The sequence below is a fragment of the Oenanthe melanoleuca genome, chromosome 9, assembly GCF_029582105.1.
Source record: "Oenanthe melanoleuca isolate GR-GAL-2019-014 chromosome 9, OMel1.0, whole genome shotgun sequence".
Classification (NCBI taxonomy): Eukaryota; Metazoa; Chordata; class Aves; order Passeriformes; family Muscicapidae; genus Oenanthe; species Oenanthe melanoleuca.
In genome coordinates, this window is record NC_079343.1 from 1497209 (window position 1) to 1514525 (window position 17317).

General features: G+C 45.0%; 1 protein-coding gene across 3 annotated transcripts in view; it reads right to left on the minus strand.

Annotated features, from left to right (window-relative positions):
• The window catches only part of ST6GAL1 (ST6 beta-galactoside alpha-2,6-sialyltransferase 1), a 44873-nt gene that overhangs the window by 12129 nt on the left and 15427 nt on the right, over nt 1-17317 (minus strand). For 2 of the 3 annotated variants that reach the window (XM_056498600.1, XM_056498598.1), the window contains exons 3-5: nt 17067-17233; nt 2925-3046; nt 1201-1855 (exon numbers count right to left, since the gene is read on the minus strand). In XM_056498600.1, coding sequence (XP_056354575.1) covers nt 1201-1843 — 643 coding nt within the window. In that variant the 5' untranslated portion in view covers nt 1844-1855; nt 2925-3046; nt 17067-17233. Of the gene's footprint in view, nt 1-1200; nt 1856-2924; nt 3047-10429; nt 10503-17066; nt 17234-17317 lie in introns of all 3 variants that reach the window. The other variant, XM_056498601.1, reaches the window with a different exon arrangement.

Sequence of the window (17317 nt, forward strand, 5' to 3'; positions counted from 1 at the left end):
TCACTCTAGCTCCTGCTCACCTGCCGTGTGGACACAGGAATTTGAGGCAGAACTTCTGACAAAAACCAGAACTAAACACTGTCTCCCACAAGGGACTATGATTGTGAAGGCTTAGCCAAAGCTGTCCGTGACTGCTGCATTAAAATCTATCCATCTACCTAGTTTCAGAAGATGAAGGCTGCTTGCAGCTTAGTGCAGGCCAAAGGGATCTGATCCAACTGACAACTTATGAATACACCAAAGCCTAAAAACAATTTCCACTTGAGAGAAAACTCCGAGACTTTAAAAATTCTCCTTCAGTGAAGCATAAACCTTAGTGAGCTCCAAACACCAAATAATGAAGCAAGCTGAGAGAGCTGCAGACTCTGGAGAATTTTCTGCCTGGTACAAAACCCCGAGTTGAAAACTGGAGAACTGGTTTTCCCAGCATGCTGCTTTTGTAAAGACACAGAACACTTTGGCATCAAAACATGCTTCTTTATAATCTACAATAAAAGACCAAAGCTTCATCAGTTAATAATTAATGCATTAACCTCAGGTTATGCATTATATATGCAAATATGGTCAGATGGGACTGCAAAGCATCATCAAACTTTGTCCAAAGAGATAAATCCTTGTTAAGTCTTTTGATGGTCTTCTGGGCCATTCAAATTCAGCCAGCTGCCTTACAGCTCAGAATGAAGCAGTGCCACTTTTGGAAAGCCTTGAGCAAGAATTACAGAATCACTGAGTTTGGAAGATTGTCTGTGCCCTCTGCTCAACACAGACTGCTCAGGGCTATGTCCAAGGGGGTTTTTTCCCCCTTTAGCATTTTCTTTAATTTCTTCTCTGAAAATGTCTTCCTGTACGAAATTTTTTCTGACTGCAGTAAACATTATACAACCCGCTCCAAGCCCTCTCAAGAAACGAACACTTGAGGAACCAACATCCCTCTCTGGTATCCAGTGTCCATGTGATCATCTAGTGATGCAAATGGGATCATGAAACCCAAAGGACTTGCTAGAATACAGCTACGTATTAATCCCATTTCCAGCTAGGCTGAAATATTTACTGACTTCAGAAATTTAACATTTCAGCTTGTTTCAAAGACCTTTTGATCACAAGAGGTTTATCAGTAAAAGCATGACAGCAGGTTACTTCTACTCAGCCCAAGTTATAAGCCAGTGATATTTGACTCCATGCTAACAGAAAGATACCAACCTATCTCATGTCCCAAGCGAGATGATTTCAGAGAGCCTGCTGAGGACACGACAGCACAGCGACCCAGGTGTCCCACTGTTTCACTGAGGCTTTTCCCTGGCAGGTACTGCTGCCATTCAGGGGTACCAAAAGGACCATCTGACCTCTGGATCATGGTCACATTGACCCTGTCCCGCAGCTGGCATAGCAACTTCTCTGGGCTGAGCTTAGCACTCCTCTTCCCATTGTAAGTCACATTGTACTTGTTCATGGCCAGGTAGTTTTTCCTGACCTTCTGCAGCCTGGGTATGAGATTTCTGGATGAGCTGTCCTTATCCCATACCTTCCCAAAGGCTGCTTTCTTGGACTTCTCAGCTGTTTCAGAGGTGCCTTTGTTTTGGGTAGCAAGCCACATTTTGGATGCCTGCCCCAGTTCACTGGCTGCTTCACGGAAAAGGCCTTGTGATTTAACTTGGTTCCATTTCTCCAAACTCCTGTGCCCCTGCAAACCATCATTCCTGGTCTTCAAAGGATCATAGTAGCTTCTTCTTGTTTCTCTCCACAGGCAAACTGTCAGTGCTACCAGTATCACCACAAGAACACACACGAACTTTTTCAACACATTGATGTGAACCATAGTGCACGGTGCATCCAGATGGGACATGGGAAGCTGGCCCTGGGGAAAGGAAACAGCTCAGTCAGGGCTGCAGGCACAAGTAAAGTCATGGAGATCTGTGTGCAGTGAGAGGGGAGAGAGACATTAGGGTAATTCTAACATTTCAGGCTATTTAAAGATCTCATTTTAAAGTGTACCACCTCAAACAGAAAGACCTGAGCTGGCTATCAGCCATCACATGCTATGTAATGGTGACCTGAGGCCACTGCCACTCAAACCTTTTTTTTCTACTCCCTTCCACAAGTGACAGCCAAATTTAACACTGCCAGTATCACACCAGCAAGCAGGGTTAGTCTCCACTTTGTTTTGCTTCATCTCCCACCCCTGACAGTCAACACCCAAATGCACTTCCAGAAATGAGTTTTTACTTGACCACAGGTTTTAACACTAATGAAGAACATTATAAAGCATAGAACTGGAAGAAAAAGAAAGAAAAAAAGTTCTGAGTTCATGAGCACCAGGAGCTTCACCAGCCTGGTACTTTGGTGACTTTCCAGGGAACTGCTGCAAGTCTGCATGGGCTGAGTGCACTCTCAACATCAAACCTCACTGAATACCTGCTGGAAGCTTATTAGGCTCCAGTAAGGTTTGGGGCATATTTGGGCTCATAAATGCACTTGGATGAACATTACTGCAGGTAAGTTACCTCTGGAGAAAGCAGACACTGTTGTACAGCACTGCCTGCCCTCCTTTGAACTGCCTCACACCAGCAGATACCTCCAGCTCCCACAATGCCACAAAAGGGAATCCAGCAGGAGGACTGCCCAAAACATAGCTCAAATTAGGTTCATTTAGGGGGCTGGTGTACAAAATGTACACTGAGGCACAAGCAGCACACAGGACCACAGAAGACAGGGCAGCAACTGCTCATTTCCCTACATGGCTGCTCCAGATGTGTCCAAAGGCATGGGAACAGTATGGAGACTCCAGGGCTCCTCAGGAGACAAATACATGCAGATCACTGCCATTCCCAGGGAGGCACAAGCAGCAACTTCCTCACTGAGTAACCTGCTGAAAGCAAGCACTGCAGTGCTGGGCTGCTGAGAGGTTACTGAGCTACAATCACTACCTGTGGATAAAGCTCTCCAACTCAAGTCATTTTTGGCTGTTGGCAGATTTTCCTCCGAGGCCTTAAGCAGGATATCCCAAAACACAACAACTCTGTGATGTGCTGAATAGTTCAAGAAATACCTGCAAAAACAAAAAAGAGGAAAAAAGAAAACCTATTAAGGAAAAGCCTCAAAGTTCAGGGATGAGCAAGTACTGCCTCAGATAAGGCTGGTGGTCCCATAGAAGCTGTTACCAGGCTGGAAGGACAGCAGCAAACACATTAACTCCAGAGAAGCATTCTGAATGCCTAAATGCCCACGCAAAATGGGAATCTTCCTTCTTTGTCTGAAATCTGCTCTCAGCTAGAGCAGACACCAGCTCTCAGGCTGCCTGCTCTCTGGCCCCACCAGAGCAACCAGACCCACCCTGAGCACCAGATACACCCATAATACAGTGAAGGAAATAACCTGATGCTGGTGCTTAACACAAAGAATGGGGAAAAGAAAGAAAAAACTAACTTTTCCTAGGGAAATATCTTGCTGCCTATCCTTGAGTAATTCAGGCACTCTTGCAGAGAAGATTCACTGCTCTTTTGGAACAAGATGCATGGAAAGCTGCTTTATAAAATATATCTTAATCCATAAGTCTTCACAAAATAGATAAATGTGTTTTAGACTTTACAGTTTCACTCTGCAAAGGAAATGCAGCAAGAGAAAGGGAGATTTGACAGTATTAGCTGAGAAATCAAGAAAGCAGCTTGCTTTTACAGGAAGTCTGAGTCAATACAATGCCACATGAACTAAATTATAAACACTATCCTTTGCAGGACTAAATCCTAAATTATTAAAGCATCTTAATGCTGACAACTTACATCTTAACTTTATTAAGGAACAAAATTATTTTTTATAGAGCCCTCCACAATGAAAAAGCAAATATTTCTGTACCTCCAGTTCTTAAACAACAAGAAGATCCAAGAAGTACAAGTAATTCCAGCCTTTACTGAGACTATTTGCCCTGCTTTGACAGACTCTATGAATTTTCATTTCATTAAGTACAAGTGTACTAGGTGGACAGACTGAAGTCCTTTTGGCCAGGAGAGGTACAGCAGTCTGGAGAGGTCGGGTACCAGGAGGGGATGCAGGAGAGGTGGGGCATCAGGAGGGGATGCAGGACACCCCTGTGCTCTGTTCTGGGAGCAGGAAGTTCAAGGTTCCCCATGCTGTTCATGGCTCCTCCTGGTCTCAGACTCTCCCTGCTGCCTCCTGCAGCTGGGACCCCACTGGGACAACTCACCTGGGGTCTGCCACAGAGAGCAGAAAGCACCAGGTGAAGGCAGCTGCCTGCAAAGCCATTTCCTGATGGGGAAAGCAGTGCTGAGTCAGCCCCCACACTGTCAGGGCTCTGCTGGCAAACCACACACACAGCAATGCTTTCCAAATGCACAGGAACACCAAAAGAGAGCTCAGTGTCAGCTTAGTACCCAACTCTGAGCCACTTCCCTCTGAGCATGCTTCACACAGCCCAGCCTGACTTCATTCACGCTGTATTTACAAGAGTCTGGCTTCCAGAAAACCCAGCCAAGAGCTTCTGTGCAGGGAGGACAGAGCCTCAGTGCTGTCAGAGGAGCTCAGAGCCTACCCTGCAAGGCAGAGCTCTTTGCTCCAGGCTCTGCAGGACTCTGCCCTGCTTTTGACTTCAAAAACCTCTCCTGAGGGGATTCCAGGTGGAGGTGATAGCAGGCTGATAGCTCAGTAGCCATCAGCTTTTGCATCTCACACTTGAATCATCCAGATGGGTGGCAGGTTCATTACAGTGGATCAATTTCACAGCTCTCTGCAAGTTCCTGCTGAGACATTCCTCCTGGTGATGCACAGCAAGTCACAACAACTCCTCTCCTTTCCAGGCCACTCAAAGGCACTTGGAAAACTCACCTTCTTCACAAATTACCCCCACCTTTGACTGTACACACTGCTGCAATGTGAACAGTTAGTTTGATGCTGCTATACTGTGTCTATTTCCTAATTACTTAAATTAGACAAAGTATCGCATCATGGATGGAGAAGGATACAAAGAGAGGCTCTTTCAGTCTCAGTTTATTCCAGGGCGGTGGTATGGCCGGGAAAGAGGCCGAGATTCTCTGGGGTACAGGTATTCAGGAGAGGGGAATGGGAGTGGCCTTGGCTAGCTGCCAATGGGATGAAGACACAGAGGGGACAGGGGCCGGAATACCCGACCCCCGGTGGGTACAAGGACACAGGGGAAGGTCACAGGACCGGAAAGGAAGACAGGAACTGGGGTTTGCAGGAAGGAGGTTACAGGATACCTTGATGTAATTTCTTATACCTCAAATACTGAATTACAACATTAGTTTGCTTTGATTTTTAAGCTGGCAAGTAGGCTCTGAAAACATGTTTTAGCAGAGCCACAACATTTCAAGATACCTTCTGTTCCCTGTGGATACTTTGCAATTCAGCTTAATTATCACTACTTCACATGACAGGATTTTATTTTACTGGCACAAGCAGTGCCCTAAGATGGGGTCCCTCTCAAGCATTCTGCCATCAAACCTCTGATGTGGAGAAGGAAAGCATCTGCTCTTCCTGGCAAAGTAGGATAGCCCACAAGTGGCCACTTGTGTGCACTTCTGTCTGGCAGTGGTCAGCACAAAGGTACTTCTGCAAAGGTGTTGGAAGCTTGCCACATACACAAAACACAAGGTGTCAGCTATGAGGAAAGAAAGGGGAAAAAAAACTTCCCTAAACCTAGAAAAATACTTAAAAATAGCTGTCTCCTTGAAACCCAGAACCTGACACAGGTGTAGGGTACAGCACTGGCTGGCAGGTTAAGCCCACACAGCAAGTCCTCCGAGGGTAAATTAATTCTGTGCAGAGGACAAGTGAGAGATGGGATACCTTCAAGGCAGTCAGGGAATTACGTTGTCCACACACTCTTGTACTTAACCTTTACTGTCCAATTATCTCACTGTCTCAGGTCTTAACCAGCAAAATAACACCAGTGTGACAAGCCTGCTCCTCTGGTGTCCCAGAGGCTGCTGTCTGCCCAGGGAGCTGCAGCCAGCAATGCCACAGGAGAGAACACCCAGCAGTCCTGATTTCCACCTCCCGAAGCAGATTTACCCTAAAAATGCAAACAAGTACCCTCATCTCAAACAGCCCTTACCTGTTTTCTATAGCACTGGGCAGCCGGTGCACAGACAAACCACACGAGTATGGACAAAGGTATGAATAGGTTTCTTCCAGGAAATGCACACGGCTTCCCGAAAGTTGTGTCATCAGCTGTACCAATGCCCATCCTCTGCACATTTGTTTAATCGGCTCTTGAAACCACTCACATTTCCCTAACAGCCCGAGGCAACGAACTCTGCAGCTGCACACAGACAGCCCCTCCTCTCTCTGCTTTTCCAGGCTCTGTCCTGCTCGTTCCAGCTCCTCCTGGCACCTTTTCTGCTCTCCGGGGGCTCCGGGTGAGCTCCCCGAGGCACGGGCCGGGCGTGACCGTCCCTCGAGGCAGCGCACGGGCCAGCCCCGCCGAACACGCTCACGCCACACGGACCAGCAGCAGCACAACAATGGGGCTGGTTTGTTCTCCTGGTGAAACTTCCTCCCTTTATTTCCCTTCCTGACCACTTCGGAGCCCTGAGCTCTAAACAGCCTGCAATGCTAGCTGCTCCTGGTGCAGGGCAGGAAAAATACAGCTGAGAGATCATTATCTTAGTCCTGCTAGCAGGAGTTTCCTTTGCCCCTGTGCTGCCCGGGCACCCAGGACCACCAGACCCCTCTGTGGCTGCTCAGGGGTTCCTCTGGTTCCAGCAGCCCCTCTGGTGACAAAGACAGCCAAGCTCAGAGCTCAGCCCTTCCTCCTCTCCTCTGCGGATCCTTTATCAGTATTCAAGAGTAGGGATCCCAGAAAATCCCTAAGGGACTTCTGTGATGTTGTGAAACCTGAGCCCTTGCTTTCCTACCTGCTAATCCACAATAGGAACTGTCTCATCTCACAGACACATTTGAGTGGCTTTTCCTGAGGTTCCTGGTGAGCAATCTCACCAAAACCTTGAAAATTCAAGGTCTCCTTCTCTCCCTGTTCATGACCTTCTGAAAATGAGAACAGAGGCAATACACAGATAGATTTGAAATATGACCCTTCTTCAAACACATGATGAGACTTCATTAGATCTTACATATTCTACAGGTGTTATTTTATTATGTTTACTGGTCTGAAGCAATGGATCCCACCAGAGTCCCTCTGAAATACAACCATGTCAAGTGCCACCTTTAATTTAATTTAATTGATGACTTGAGAGATGTAACCCCTGGGAATTATAGGATATGCAGGGATCACAGGCACCTGGTCTACCACGATTGTCCTTGGTCCTGCCATTCATACATCAGTCAGCTGCAGTTTCTTTCTCTCTGATGGAAGCTCAAAAGCTTTTACTTTAGCAAGTTGCTCCTCAATATATATTTTTTTTAAATAATGAGATAACTATTTCATATTTAAACTCAGAGCATTTACATTTCTTTCCAGATTTTCATTTATGCATTTCCATCTGCAGCCACAATTATGCCATGCCTGCCCACAAAGTAGGAAAGCTTTGTTCCAGATTTTGCTGGTGTATTTTTGAATGTTTTTATCCTGCCCTGTATGGACATTTTATACTTAACTACACCTTTCTATTCTTTTTTTGGTACATTCTCAATGCTAACCCTTTCCTCCATCCAATACCCTCTGTAAAGCATCTCTAAAAACCAGAGGCTGAATGAGCTCCCATATGTGTGGAAAAGAGAAAAGACATGGAAATGTAGGGCAGGAATTCTTCTGTTCAACTCAAGGAAACCTAAGATGAGAAAAATTTGGATTCAAAAAGTAACCTCAAAACTTAAAATTTGCTATTCCTGTTCTGAAGAAAAAATATTTATCAAGACCCCTAATTGTAATTAAAAAACCATGCTCATGCCATTTTGCAAATGACGAAGCTACACTTCCCACACGCTGGATACAGCGGATGAAAGGTGACAAAATATTTTCCAAGCTAAAGGTCTGTCCCTCTGGAGCCAAGTTTCAGATCTCTCTGATATCTTAATTACTCAAGCCTGTTAATTCAACTGTGTGTATCATGATTTGTAAACATATAAGCAGGGAAGGCTTGTTTCTAGCAATTCTTGGTTTCTTTCCAAAATAGCATTGTGCTGTGAAAATAAAACATCTGTTGATCCAAACATTTAGATGTTTCCAATGCCACCAAACAGAATGAAACAGAAAGGAGAGAATGAGGAAATTTTACATAGAGATTTGATTTTATGTGAGAAACTTGGTTAAATTTCAGGTGATAGGTTGAGGAGCTATACAGGTCACTTGTAAAGAAATAAATCATTCTGTTAATCCTGCCTGCATTAAAAATCTCTGCATGTGCCAGTGAAAATATGTTGCTGTCACAGTTGAAAAAAAATCTTCCCAGGAGAACAGGAGAGGCAGATTCTGGGGGGAGGCACAGGGGAAAGTTTAAGCATATGTTTCATTTCACTTTTACATGTCAACAAACATTGGAATTTAATATAAGTGAGAAGCCTCTGTTTCTGACTGTGTCAGCCCTTTATTCCTGCTCTTTTCTATGTGCCATGTTGGTTTTGGAGCGTGGCTGTGCCTAGCAGCACTCTGCCTTCCCTTCAGCCCTCATTAAGGGCAGCAGCTTTTTTATATATAAAAATTATGTCAGTATTCTATATGGATCAAGCACCCTAACCATGGTATACATATATTCAAGTTTTACCATGAAAGTATTCTAAATAATAATAGTAATAATATTTATAAGTTCAAACTGCTTTCTGAGCCACAGGATGCCACATAAATCCAGGATATCAGATTTATCAGCACTTCATCTAATTAAAGGTTTACATTTTAGTCTTGCTATAGAGGGTGCTTTTAGTGGCTCATAATATGGATTCCAGTTATGAAATATACTGAGCCATATAAAGAGGGAATGTAGTGGGCCATGCTTAGCATCCTCTTTGGTGGGTTACTTGCTCAGAAGGACAGCATGTTTATGAACTCCATAACAGGACCAAGCCCTCAGCTGGTGGGACCAGCACTTCTCCCTTACAAAACCCCTTCCTACCCCACAGACAAGCAGATACCTGCTGGATATTCCTTGTTTACAGCAATGGAGGAGAGAGACCCCATGTGCATGGGGTGTCTGCATGCCCCAGGACAGCTCTGCTCTCCTGCAGCACGCTCTCACTTGGATGCAGTCTGCCAGGTGCCACCATGGCAGCTCTCAGCACAGATCAACACAAAAGCCATTTCCTGATGGGCACATGCCCATGGAGGTCTCACTCAGCAAGATACCTGGAGACCCCTCTTAGTAACAAACCTTTTCCTTTCTAAAACTGCCAGTTCCACTTTCAGCTGGAGAAAAGTACGTGCATGAACAGCACCAACTCCTGAAAATGCTTTTTCTTCCATACCCAGACCCCAGTGTCAGGGCTTTACAAGTGAGGATTTCATCATTAGTCAGCTTTATCACAGCCATTCCCAACTGAAGCCAACAGCAAAAATCCCCCTATCCTGCCTGATGCCTTCAGAGGCTACCTAGAACAGAGGCTGGACAGTGGAATAAAGTAGGTAAAAGGAATAAAGTAGGTATTTATTAAAAAGGTTTTCAAAGAACACACCTTGGGCAGTGCAAGAGCCCAGCCCTGGCTCCACCTAAGATGGACCCTGGGTCAGGAGTTTCCACACTTTTATGTTTTGGTCCATTTCCTTATTGGAGTTCATTGTCCAATTCCAGCTCCAGGTTCTGCAGTCCCACCCTCCCAGATTCTCTCCTCAATTCACCGTTTGCACATTTTGGGCTGAAGCTGCAGTGGTGTCCTTGGTTCTGGGGCTGGAAAAGGATTGTTTTGTGTGACTGAGCTGTGAGGAGAACTTGCCAACATTGTATATGAAGTTCAGAGTTACACACTAATTCAGTACAGAATCTGGAAAATATGAAAGCTAAAACTTTGGGCATCATGCCCAGCTTTAAAGACCAGGATGCAATCGCTCATTTGTGACTATTTACATGGAAAATTACACCTTCAAATCATTCCCCCCAAGCATATGTTCCTCTATGATGTTTATCCTTCAAAACAAACGGGGGATGCGTCTTTATTTGAAATTAACAGCATGTGGCAGGTCAGCACTTTAATGCCTCTGCAAACATCACCGCGTGCCAAGACACGTAATCGGTGTTCTGTGGCCCCAGGACAATAAAATTCTGTGTGCCAGCTGCAGAGACACTACCCTTCAGGAGAATACATCTGACACCAGCCCCTTGCAGGTGGGGACAATGTCCTTCTGTCTCAAGGACAATGCATAACTCTTTACAACTTGCTCCAAGAAGACGCTAATTCAGTCTAACCTAAGACCTAGCCTTTCACTAAGTGAAATAAACTCGCACAAGTCTGGATCTACCAATGCTGCTTTTCAGCCCAATAATGCTACCAAGATTTTTTTTTCTCTACATACCCAGAGCTCACCCCTGTTGGGGATGGCAGGGGCGGCACTCAACAAACAGCAGTGCCTTACCACACCAGCTTCTCTGGAAGAAAGAAGCAAAGTGTCAGTTCTGGCATAGACTTCGGAAAGCCCTACTTAAACTACTCTATGTTAAGCAAAACACTTCCTGCATTACATTTAAAATAAACTGGTTTTCACTAAGAAATATGTATTTTATAATGCCAAGACACATAGAGCCATGAAGACTGTTTATCAAAAACTATCAGGTTGTGAAAAAAAGGCAGGTCCTGATGGCAATTAAGAGAGCATTAGAAAAGGCAACCACTAGAACCCAGCAAAGGAAATAACTACCAGAGAAATTGTAAAAACAATTATGTAACAAGCACTTCAATTATTTATCCAGCAAAAATCAAAGTAGTTCCTTTCTATGCAAGGAACTTGAGGCATGGAGGACAAATAGGAACTTCAAAACTAGAGTTAATTATTTTGTCTCTGATAAGGAAGGAGGCAGGAACAAAAAACAGTTACGATAATCAGATGTTCTTCCACAAATCAAAACCACTTGACTTTGGTCTCCATAACCACAGCAATAGGAAAGCTTGATTGATACCAATTCTACCATGCATCACCATTTCCACTGGTTAAACTGAGAGTGAAACAAGCAGAGGAAAGGCAGGTATAACTCAACACAAGCTGTTGACAAAGCCCAGGTCCAAGCTCAGGTCAGGCTGCAGCAGATACACAGGAGTCAATGCACCCCAAGATCCTGGATATCGTTCGTTGTCATATCAGCAGCCAGGTTCTCAAAAGTCTGAGTATCCGCAGTAGCTTTTGCCAAAGCACATCAAGTCACATCCTCACACAGCGAGCTCTTGGCACAGCTGAACTTCAGTAGTAACAGCAAGTGTTGCCCTGTTTTTCAAACACCTTTCTCTGGGAACACTATGCCCCTGTATCAGCATTTCAAATATATCTATTGTCAATAAGCCCACAGAAATATTGCCAGGGAAGCAACCTTGCCTAAATACAATTCAGTTTTATAAATCATAGGTAATATCAATGTATAGACATACTGAAAGCCATTTAAAGAGCCTAAGACACTCCTCCACCCTCAAAGTTTCATGTACATATTTAGAAGAACAGAGAGCACTCATGCAACCTTCCTAAGAAAGCCTGCATTTGAATCCTCCTCGCTGTTTTCTTCCCTCAGCATCCTCCCAGATGCTTAGGAAAGTAAAGTAGGTTCAGCATTGCCTCCTACCCAAACCCAAGATGATGTCCTCTGCTTAAGGATCCAGCATGGAGAACACTTAGCAGAAACAAGCAGGTGCCTCTCTGATGTGCAACACCCCCTCTTTGGTGGGAAGGAGGACTGGCAAAGCCTAGCACCACCTCCAGCTGTAAGCACCCAAACAGAGCACATAACCAATCTGCAGCTCCATGGTGCCATGTACACCACAGCCAAAGGATTCCCTTTCTCTTCCCCACTTACACACCCTGACAGCATCCCAGTGATGGATCACTGTTGCTATGGGCATGGCATGAATTGATGTAAAACATAAGTCTACACAGTTACTGAAGGGAGGAAAACACCATGCTTTAAACAGACGTAAAGCTTACTGTGGTTCTGAGAGGCCAAGGAGGCAATAAAGGCCACTTTAATGTCATCTATCACCTCCTCCCAGTGTTTTTAGCCTGCTTTCTTCACCATCAGAAAACCAGGTGTAAAGCCTGGAAAGCACTACCCAGCTCCTGCTCCCAAACATACCACTCACTTCCCACAGTCAGCACTTCAGAACCAAGTCTGGCAGCAGAGCTTGCAGATGACAGGGAGATGGATCTGAACCACACTCCCACTCCCTGAAGCAGGCAGCTTTCTGCCCTCTGGTATTTAAGACATTTCATGTACACAGGACTTTAAGAGATCCAGACAGATAATTCCAACAAAAACTAAAGTTACTCCCTAAAGCAGTAAAGAAGGCACCAGACATTTTTTGTGTCTTCTCCGTTCAATACTGACTCTCATACTGCCTTTAGTACAACACATTTCTGCAGTGTTAGAAAGGGGCTATAAGACTTATAAAAGCTCTCTGAGCCTCCCAGAGCAATGAAAGGTTCTCATCTTCTCCTACAACCAGCCAGCCCTTAGCTGGAAGGATGGATGTGATATGAGAGGAGGGATGATACATGGAGGAACAGGAGGAGGATGTTATTGCCAAGGGCTGGACTCCTGCTCACAAGCACACACAGCTCCTTCTGGCACCCAGTGCCACCTGGCCACAGAGACATCAGACTTCCTCCTTCATAAATGGAGCTCTCCCCAGACACAGAAGTCAGGCACCTGTCATGCCTGGAATGGATGTGCCCCTGTGCAGACAAAGAGCCTGCAGAAATCCAGCAGAGATGTTCCACATGCTGGTGGTGGCTGCCAGGGGTGACAGTGCTGGGGTGACTCCCATGGAGGACACCATGCCTAACTGCTTTAGAGCAGGGTGTTTCCAACAGCAGTGACCTCACTCAGTGCCACAACATCCCACAGTGTTCCAGACTGGGAGAGGATCTGATGCCCCCTCCAGCACAAGGCCATTTCCTCTTGCTGTTCAACATCCAATCCAAGCTCAGAGTGGGAAAGCACTGGGCTTAAAGTTCACTGAACATTAAACAAAGCTGACTTTTGATCTGCCTCCGACCAAGTTGTAGGTTAACAGTTACTCACTCATTTTATTTAAACAGATCTCCCTACCTTCACTCCAAGTGAATAAGGGACAAATTTTTAAGCACTGCAGATGGGAATGCCACCATAGCCTCACAGGAGCTGATCTTATGTGATCCTTCATCTCCCCCTTCCTTCCTTTTCCTGCCAGAAGGATCCTTAACAGCAAGGTACCTCACTTTCCTCTCCACAAACTCCCCCAAGGATGGGAACTTGGCTACTACCATACTGTATTTTAAACTTGCACAGGCACCTGGAGGTAAAAAGTCCTGGTTATCTCCGACAAAAGGCACACTTTTTTTTTTTTTCCCTTCCTCATGCTGTCATACCAGTATCCCCTGAGGCTAGACTGGCAGAGAATCCTCAAGCCCTGGATATGCTGGTTAGAATAATTCCTCTCATGTAGAAGAGCCACAGCACTTTTAATATTAAAGCAAAGAAAAACAGCAGTGCAGCCTAGCAAAGTTGTCTTAAACTATTCTAGGATTTTGAATATTTTTTTTTTAATTTGCATTTTCTTTCTGTGGTTTTTTTTTTTTTGTGCTTTTTTTGTTTGTTTTTGGGTTTTTTTGTTTGGGGCTTTTTTCTAATTATTTTTGGAGAATCAGGCCAATTCAGCTGAAATGGTTCTGTTCCAATGAAACATGTACTCTCAGATCCATAACAAATACACATGCTTACATATTTATACACATAGCCTCATCTATTTTTGAGTTAAGAAATAATGCATTCATAACACAGTGACATTTCAGAAATAAAAGCTTTTTCATAAGCTGTCCAACATGCATATAGGCCAGAGTTGTATGTTGTCAAGGCAAATTACATGGTTTTAGCTCTGAATTTTTATTCCTCACTCCAAAGTAACAAATATAGAAATCACTAGTTAAAATGCATCAATCTGATAAATGTTTTCTGAAGTCTGCTAGAACAGCAATTTAAGCCAATGAAGCAATTTTCCCCAAAGTACAAGGCTAAAAATTGCAAGCCAGCCCCAGTTCATAGGTTCTTTATCTTGTCTGGATCTCTGTACAGCATTCATGATCTGGAGGCATCTCAAACAGGGGAAGCACCAGTGCTTCAGAAACTTACAGCAAACCTCCCATGCCATTTTTGGGAGGTCTTTAAAAGCTGACTGCATATCAGAAGTCTTTTGGAGATCGACAGATTATGGCCCAAAGAGATGCAAAATCATTTGCATGAGAGTAGGGGAGCAGAGCAGAAATTCCCCACACACTCATGTGGAGGTGCTGGCTCCCCCAGTGTCACCTGCCACAGCACAGACCTCAGAGAGAGGAGAGGGCATGAGTACACAGAGACAGAGCAGCCACCAGTGTGGAGAGAGCTCACAGAGCCACATCCACCAACACCCAGCTCCTGACAGAGCTGCCCAAACTGACAGCACTGGTGGGACTCTCCTGAGGCACACACAGAACTGCAGCCAAAACAAGCAGATGGGCTCACACTGCACTTCAGCACAGGTAGAATTAATTGCACTGTTAACCTTACACAACACCATCCCATGTGCATCATCCCATTATCCTGAAGGGAAACTATTTCAGTCCGTGGTTGAAGGCTTTGCTGCTGGTGTCCACTTGCTTGGACACTCACCTTGGAAAGCCACTCCTAAACCTGGACCCAACACATCAAAGCACATCCCTATCCTCTCCTCTGCCTCTGACCCTCTCTGCCCAACACACAACAAACCCTCTGCTCCAACAGGCAGGCTCTGCCCCTTTCCAAAGCAGGAGGGGATCAGAGGCTCCCACACACCCCAAGGGAGCACTGGGGCATGAAGGGGGGTGTGTGTGCCTATTTTTGGTTTTACTTCCCTATTTCAGAGGAAAATCCCTTTTCCACTTCAGATATTAACATGTAAAACAATGTAACTGCTGTGAAGAGGGTAGACAGAGATACAGATATTACAGACCAATATATCACTTAGTTGGTTTTCAAGTATCTGTCTCCTCCAGCAGCCTTGCCATCTTGTAAGCCAGGCCTAACCAGGCCTACCTACTCTGAAACCAGACTTAGTGACAGAGGGCTGGGTTTGACTGACAGGAAGAATTCTCAACATTTCAAAACAGGCTCAAGATTTTGTTCTGGCACAAACAGAAGGCGACTCTTCAGTGCTACCAATGCTCATTAAGAAAAGGAATATCTCCACAAAAAAAAAGTATATCTGAGCTTAAAAGGTCAGCTTGGCTTTGAGTTTCAGTTATCCCAAAGACAGACAATCAAGGCCAGTAGTCCAGGGAGAGGGGAGCTATATCACACTTGAAAATTAATGGCTGTTACCCAGGTGCAGACTTTAAGGAGTTCACCTCAATTTTTAAAAACACACTTCTAACCACATTTGAAATTGCTGAGCCACATCCACAGAACCTAAAATAATTGCCACTCCACACCCACCCCATGTTATAAAATAATAAAACCTGCTGCCTATCTGTGCTGTGCACGTGCCCTTGCTGCCACAGCCTCAGAGAGGATGGCTCCCATGTCCACAGGGGAACCAGCCACCTCAGCATCTCACCTGGCACCACACCCCAAGTACATCTGTCCAGCGAGCACAGCACTTCCACAGAGGAACAAGGAAGAAAAACAGAACTAAAAAACTCTTTGTTTCTGTACAACAACCAAAACAAGAAGTTTTGCAGCAGAGGATTGCCTGACCTGCTTCTTTAATCCTTTATTCTCCACCCAAATCCCACCTAAACAGAAATTAAACTGTCTCCAGCTTAGTTTTCTTCTTTCCCTGTGAAAAGAGCAGCTGCCAGAGATGCTCAAGGCAATGAGCTATTCTTTTTTTTATGTTTTCCACTCACCTACCTCCAGCAGAGCATTCCCACTCCTGCCCATGCCCCCCAGGTTCCATACTGCTCTGTCTTGACCTCTGTGCAGATTTTGGCTGCTCTCTGCCCTCTTTGGGGCTAGAAGTCCAGGAGGCCCTAGGCAAGCAGGCTGCTGGAACTCCACCACCCTTGCCCAAGTGTTACAGTTTGCAATGCTAAAGGTAACATAACACTGGGGGAGAGAAGTGTTGCTCAGCCAGAAAGTAAGAAAGGGTTGTGCATTTTCCACATTAAAGATCAGGTTTTAAGTGGAGGAGAGGACATTAGCATGTTTCCAACAGAAGAGGAAGTAAGGAGCAACAGCTAGCTGTCTTGATGCCAGCAAGTCAGATATTTAGAGAAGCAGCTATACAATGACATCCTCCCAAACCTTCTTCACACCCAAAAAGAAGAATAAACCCAAGACATACATTTGCAGTTGTCTCTAAAAGTGCTTCCTAGCAAGTCAGCTTTTCCATGCACGAGAGAAAAAGGGAGGTCCCAGCAACAGTCACTGCAACTGCTCACATGATGTTTGTCATCCTTGAGGGCAGCAGCTGTGCTGTGATAAGGAGCAGGATGCCAGTGGGGAAGAGTGATAGGAAAAGTAGTGGCACTGACAACAGAAGACTTCAGGCATGATCAGCAGAGGTCAGCTTGTGTAAGTAGGCAGCTAATTACTCCAACCTAGAGCCAAAGGCAATGTCCCCAAAGGGTTTCTATGGAAAGCTTTACCAAAATGAGCCCCAGTAGACATCTCATATTCATTTTATGCAAGTCAGAATAAACATGGATATCAGACTTATCTCTGGTGCACAGTCATTATACATCAGCTTCTACAAGGGCTCCCACAAGAGGCAGAATAAATGTTCTATTTTGCTTTACAAAAGAAATATAGGATAGTTGCAAAAGGAACATCAGGAACCCTCCCAACCCTGCATGTAACACAAGACAGCCTCAGTACAAACAGCAGTGCCTCAATGTACATGGCCTTGTCACGCCAACAGCAGCCCTGCCCTTGCTGCAGACATGTGGAAGTGAAAAAAGAGGCAGGGGAAAAAAAAAAAAAAAAAAAAAAAAAGAGAGGAAGAGCCATGGTCATCACCTTCATTTCCAGGTTCCTTTGCTGTCCACAGATGTTCCTGTCAATCCCTTCCAGGCAGCAGCAGAGTGCCAGGTAAGAGCTGTAGGAGATTCCACCAGGGGCAGCACATCCGTGCCCTCCGTGCAATTCTTCATGCTCCCATGTCCCTCTAAATTGAGTTCTCTAGCCTAGGAAAAAAATTAGAGTGAAGGTGTTAGACAGCTACATCAGATTGATCAGAAACCACTGGACAGGAGACTATAACCACCAGC